This window comes from Apium graveolens, chromosome 5, assembly GCF_009905375.1.
Source record: "Apium graveolens cultivar Ventura chromosome 5, ASM990537v1, whole genome shotgun sequence".
Taxonomy (NCBI): Eukaryota; Viridiplantae; Streptophyta; class Magnoliopsida; order Apiales; family Apiaceae; genus Apium; species Apium graveolens.
Window position 1 is genome coordinate 295,364,002 of NC_133651.1, and position 5,377 is coordinate 295,369,378.

The 5,377-nt window shown below is 32.0% G+C and overlaps 1 protein-coding gene across 2 annotated transcripts; it reads right to left on the reverse strand.

Annotated features, from left to right (window-relative positions):
- Nucleotides 1-230: 230 nt before the first annotated feature.
- LOC141659177 (tubby-like F-box protein 3) lies at nt 231-3,728 on the reverse strand. Of its 2 annotated transcripts, none has more exons than XM_074465947.1 (5): nt 3,214-3,728; nt 1,763-1,850; nt 1,469-1,598; nt 1,203-1,382; nt 231-946 (listed from the first exon to the last, which is right to left on the reverse strand). In XM_074465947.1, exons 1-5 carry the CDS (start codon nt 3,433-3,435, stop codon nt 472-474), a joined length of 1,095 nt encoding a protein of 364 aa, XP_074322048.1. In that variant the 5' UTR covers nt 3,436-3,728; the 3' UTR covers nt 231-471. The 2 variants fall into 2 exon arrangements, with proteins under 2 accessions (XP_074322048.1, XP_074322049.1); XM_074465948.1 differs by having other exon boundaries at nt 231-943; nt 3,214-3,725.
- Nucleotides 3,729-5,377: the final 1,649 nt, after the last annotated feature.

Below are 5,377 nucleotides of genomic sequence, written 5' to 3' on the forward strand. Positions count from 1 at the left end.
TGAGCTCAGATTCATCTACAATCACTCCATATTATGTACAGCACCATGCATCACCGAACTCAAGTACCATATAGAAGCACAAAAGAATCACGTAGTAGCTCCCTTGCAGTTCTTGTGATTTGGCATCGGCATAAATTCATATTTATTAGAACCCTGAGCGATGTGGCAGTTGTATATACTAATTAAGAGAGACTAACTTCAAAAGACTAATATCAAAATGCAAATTGACATATTAAGAATACTGAAAATTGTGTCTTGAGTAACAATGCCAAATGTTTAAAGAGTATATAAATGTACAAACACAACAGAGTAAATATACAAACACAACGGAAAACTGATTTTTGCATACTTCTCATGCCTACATGTTTATATCTCTCAACTGAGCATTCTATTAGTTTTACACAGATGTGCATGTAACTTCTAAAAATATACATTCAAAACAGTATGCTCAAAATCTTTCTCTAGATGATTTCATTCACAAGCAATTTTTGTGTCAAAGCTGCTAAGGCATATGGCAAATGCCTGGAATGCAGATATAGGGTAGCGATAATCCATGGTAAACACATCTTTTCCTACTTTACCAAATTGTATGATGACCTTCTCATGTTCTGGTCCAGCCTCTCCGTCCTCAGCAGAAGCCACCAGTTGAAAGTTCTTCACTGAAGCAACTGTAACACGTCCATGAAAGTTCAGACACCAGCACTGTAGTTGCTCATGCCATCTTGGGGACTTGTTTTTCAATATCAGATGTGCGTCCTTTTGATCATTTATGGGTACAGGTGAAAACTTTTCCATACGACTTGATTTTGATCGGAAGAAAGAGAATGATGGAGGGGCTTCAGCGCTACTCTGCCGGAACTCAGTCTGTAATGGAGCCACACCATCTGGCTTAATAGCTGAAGCAGGAACAGCATCCATAATACAGTTCATTCTTCTAGGGCCCCTGCTGGTTAGATAAGTACATCAAAAAACCGCTTTTACTTTTACCAGAAATAACATCACTTTAAAAATGATACCACTTCAAGACTACATCAAAAAGAATTGAAACGAACAAACTTAACCAATTCTACTCCTTCCATACATATATTTCGAAAATACATTTAAAACGAGAAAATTCAGTGTTGCTTATTATCTGTAAAAAAATATATAAATGCATATAAACAAACAGCCAGATGCAACTAACAGATAAGTATTTCTTTTACCTGGAACCTAACATATTTAACTCATATGAAATGTGGGCCACAGGATAGTTGCCAGCAGGAACAACAGGAAGAACTTGTTTTGAAGTCACAAGTCTAGTTGAGCGACTCCTCATCATTTTATCACCAGCATGAATTGGTTGAGCGTCATATATTACAAATTTGGTTCCCAGAAAATTAGATCTTTCCAGAAAAAGAAGGAAAACAAGTATGAGTTCCTTCCGTAAAACATTTTAAGTCGAGCATAAACTATTTAAGTTAGGACGCACCTCAGCTTCCCAATATATTTACTGCTACCCTTTGACATCTCATCACCATGCAGAGAGATTATGTAATCTGTGACTGTTGCACGCCTGAATTTCTGAGCAGCAAGAAGAAACTTCCCGCTATCAGCCAATGCTGCCACAAAGATTAAATTTTGCAAACATGTACAAATCAGCAGCAATAGCAAGAGCGTGATTAGAGGATGAATAACCTCTGTGTGTCCCACTGGTACAAATTTATTATCAAGTGTTGATATTAACAATGATTTGTGCCATGGGATTCAACAATTAAATGCTTGCCTTGAGTTAAATTGAGGAATAAATGATATACATGAGTCGACCGATTCCTTTTTATAAAACACCTTATGAGAGATTCCCTTGGACCAGGCTGAAAGAAAAGATGTAACAAACATATGATACAATCAGGAGGAACATTGACCTTTAACTTTGAATTAATAATATCCAGCAAGAGTGTGCGATTATCGAACTGCTAATATCTAATGATACCACAACTGCTAGCAGTTGTAAGTACTTGTAACCTGTAACTTGGGACAAACAGTACTGATAGCAATCTTTACACAGGACACCAAATTTGGTCCAGGGTAACAGTGTCTAAAAGTACTCTTTATGTTCAATGCTCAAGTGGACAATCTATGCCAGAGAAGAGTGAAGGCTGGTTCCCCAATCTCCGTAGAAAAACGGATTTTTTATATTTAAACAAAAGTATAGGAGAGGAAGAGATGAAACAGGAAAGCAAATTGTGGGAGTAAAGACACAAGTTTTATTTATTGCTGGAAATAGATATGATTTAAATCATAGATCAGCACAAAATTACAATATATCCAAAATTAATCTGGAAAGTCCTACATCATTGCATGTCCCAACCACACATTCTAATACAATAGTATACCAACAATCATGTAAAGAAAAAAAAAAGATAACCAACAATAACTCTGTAAATAGTCCATTACTTCATTTAAACACCATTAACCATAATTACAAATACACTCCAATACTCCATCCAAGAATGAGATTCGATCTTCCTATCAGTGTATAGCCCCAGAACAAAGCGTTTTACATTCACATTATTCGAACATATCATTAACACAACGGTCATGTTATATTACGCTCTTCTTGGCTTCTCCCAAGTCCTATCCACCTTATGTTGTGTTCAATTAGGGTGAATGAAATTGGAAGAGGATGAAATAATAATAAATACTATTTTACTGGCAAATGTTTAAGATTTTCATTCATTTCAGCATTTCCTTTCCTTGGCAAAATCTAATATAGAAGGAATTCGCTCCATTCTCCTTCCAGACATCATCATAGAGAATTGCTCTCACAGTCTCACTAACTTTTGTTCACTATTACCTCTTAAATCCTTCCTTTCCCCTAAAATACAGTTCCCAATTTTCCGTTTCATCCCTTCCCAATTCCATTCTCCAATCAAACCGAGCACTAAAATTTCCCGAAAGACAGTAACATAATTAGCATCACATCTCTAATGTGAACACTAAGCTTGAGTATTCCCTAAAAGAGGACCCTAATAACCATTTCTTCATTCCCAAATAACGCACTTTCGACACCTTAAACCATTATCCAAGTAATCCCTCAACAAATCAAATCCAACAATCTTACTTACATAATTCACAACAAAAATCCACAAAATTCATAAAAAAAACCACAAATCCTCAAAATAAAAAAACAAGTCAATTCACAAAATACTAAAACACAAAATCAAGAAAAAATACCTGCTTAACAGCAATCGGAAATGTCAAACTTCCGGTCAACTCCGGCAACTTGACAACCTCTTTCATAATACATCTCCAGCTCTTACAAACTCCGGCACAAGCAACCACCGTCTTTCTCATCGGCCAATCTTTCTCCGATGATTCAATTCTCACCAACACTTCTCTCAACAACTCCTCCGGCATATCTGCCCAAGAACATATCTCCGGCGAGTTCAATTTCATATTTTGACAACTTTTGAGAGATGCCCGCCTTGTTAAATCACTTAAAATCAGAGAATATGTGAAAAAGATCTGAACTTTATGGGTTTTAGTAACATTACAGCACAAAAAGTTATAATATAAGATAGTATGCGTGTTGTGTTATTACAGCAGTGTTATGTAATGATGTTTGGGTGGGTGTTTTTAGTACATTGGAAGTAGAGTATGAGACAGGAAAGTTGGGATGGTAAGAATATTAAGATAGGAAATGTCAGTGATTGATTTTCAATCCTTTGTGACTATTTTAGTGTCAGCTTGTTGTGCCTTGTGGCTTTATTACACCAACAAGTCCTTTTTTTCTCTTAAGTTGTTACATTCAGAGCTAATATTTAAGTTTCGGAGCATAAGAGCTGTGAAAATACGAAAATGTCCTACCTCAATGAAAATCAATATTTTTAATAAAAATTAATATGAGGATAATTTAATTTTTCGCAACTCTTTTATTCTAAAAATTTAAAAAAATTGTTATTGATTTAGCGTTTTCCTATTTCTTTTTTACATTTTCTTTTTATAATTGTAGTATACGCTTATATGTTCATATTATAATTTCTTAGGGTAAAATAGCTATTTGGTTACCGTAGTCACTAATAACTTGCAAGTGAGTTAACAGGTTAAAAAAGCTCTCAATCTCGCATCATGAACTTGTAATTAACTTGAAATCACATCACTAAAGTTCAGATCGTTAAATTGTGTAACATCATCTTTAAATTTTCAAATTCATCACTGAATTATGTGTTAATTTTTTATTAGGTCACTTACTAGGAAAAAAATTAAATATGGAAATATAACAAACGAATTTTTTTAAAATTCATCACCGATATTATAACTATCAGAAAAATTGATTTAGAAATAAGATATTTTAAATGTTTTATCAATTCTAAATTTATTAATATTTTAATTACACAGAAAATATCAACACGTAGGAAACAAAATTATTGGAAAAAATATGTTATCTAAATATTTGTTCACTTGTATCAATTATAAGTATATGGATTGAAATGTTACACACGAATTTAAATTTAATTAAAGGGTAACATTTTAGAAAAAACTAAAAAATTTAAAGTATAAATTAAATGATTATGAAAATTTAAATTTAATTAAAGTGTAATGCAACTATTCAGAGAAAAATTAATTAAACCGAAAATTGTGATATTTTTCTAAGTATATGAAATAAATGAGTTTCAATTTTTAAACTTAGGGAATTTGTATAATATATACTTTATAAATGTGTACCATTTTAGTTAGCAAGTATAAATATGTCCCACAGTTAAATTTTAGTTAGCATATTTTTTGTCTAGTTGAATGGACTAAAATGTCCCCAATAATATACATATACATGATTAAGTTAAAAAAGTCAAAAAAATTGAAAATGAGATGTGTTTATAAATTATATTATAAATGGGATAAATTTGTAAATGGGTTTTTAAAGTGGGACTTAATAAAAAAATCCTTAAATTTAATATATTTTAAAATCAAATTTAGTTGATAACCTAATTGAAAATTAAGATAAAGTTAATGACCTAATTGAAAATTGAGATGAATTTGAGAGTATGCCAGATCATTTTTCCGTTACGGAATTTAACGGAACTAACGACAATGATGAATTTGTAAATTTTAAAATACTTCATGATTTGATTGAAAACTTTTTTAACTTGATAACTCACTTGCAAATTATTAGTGATACAGTAACCAAATAGCCATTTTATCATAATTTTTTATTCATTGTGAATATAAGTGAATTATTTAGACGTGGAGATAATCCTTAAACTTAAATTTTTATTTTTATAATATCAAAATTAATATATTTTGATTATTGGGTATATCGTGTGAGAAAAAAAAATAAACTACAAGAGGATTTAACTTTTTTGTTTTAGGTTTGATATTGTTATTGTAGGTGAGATTATGA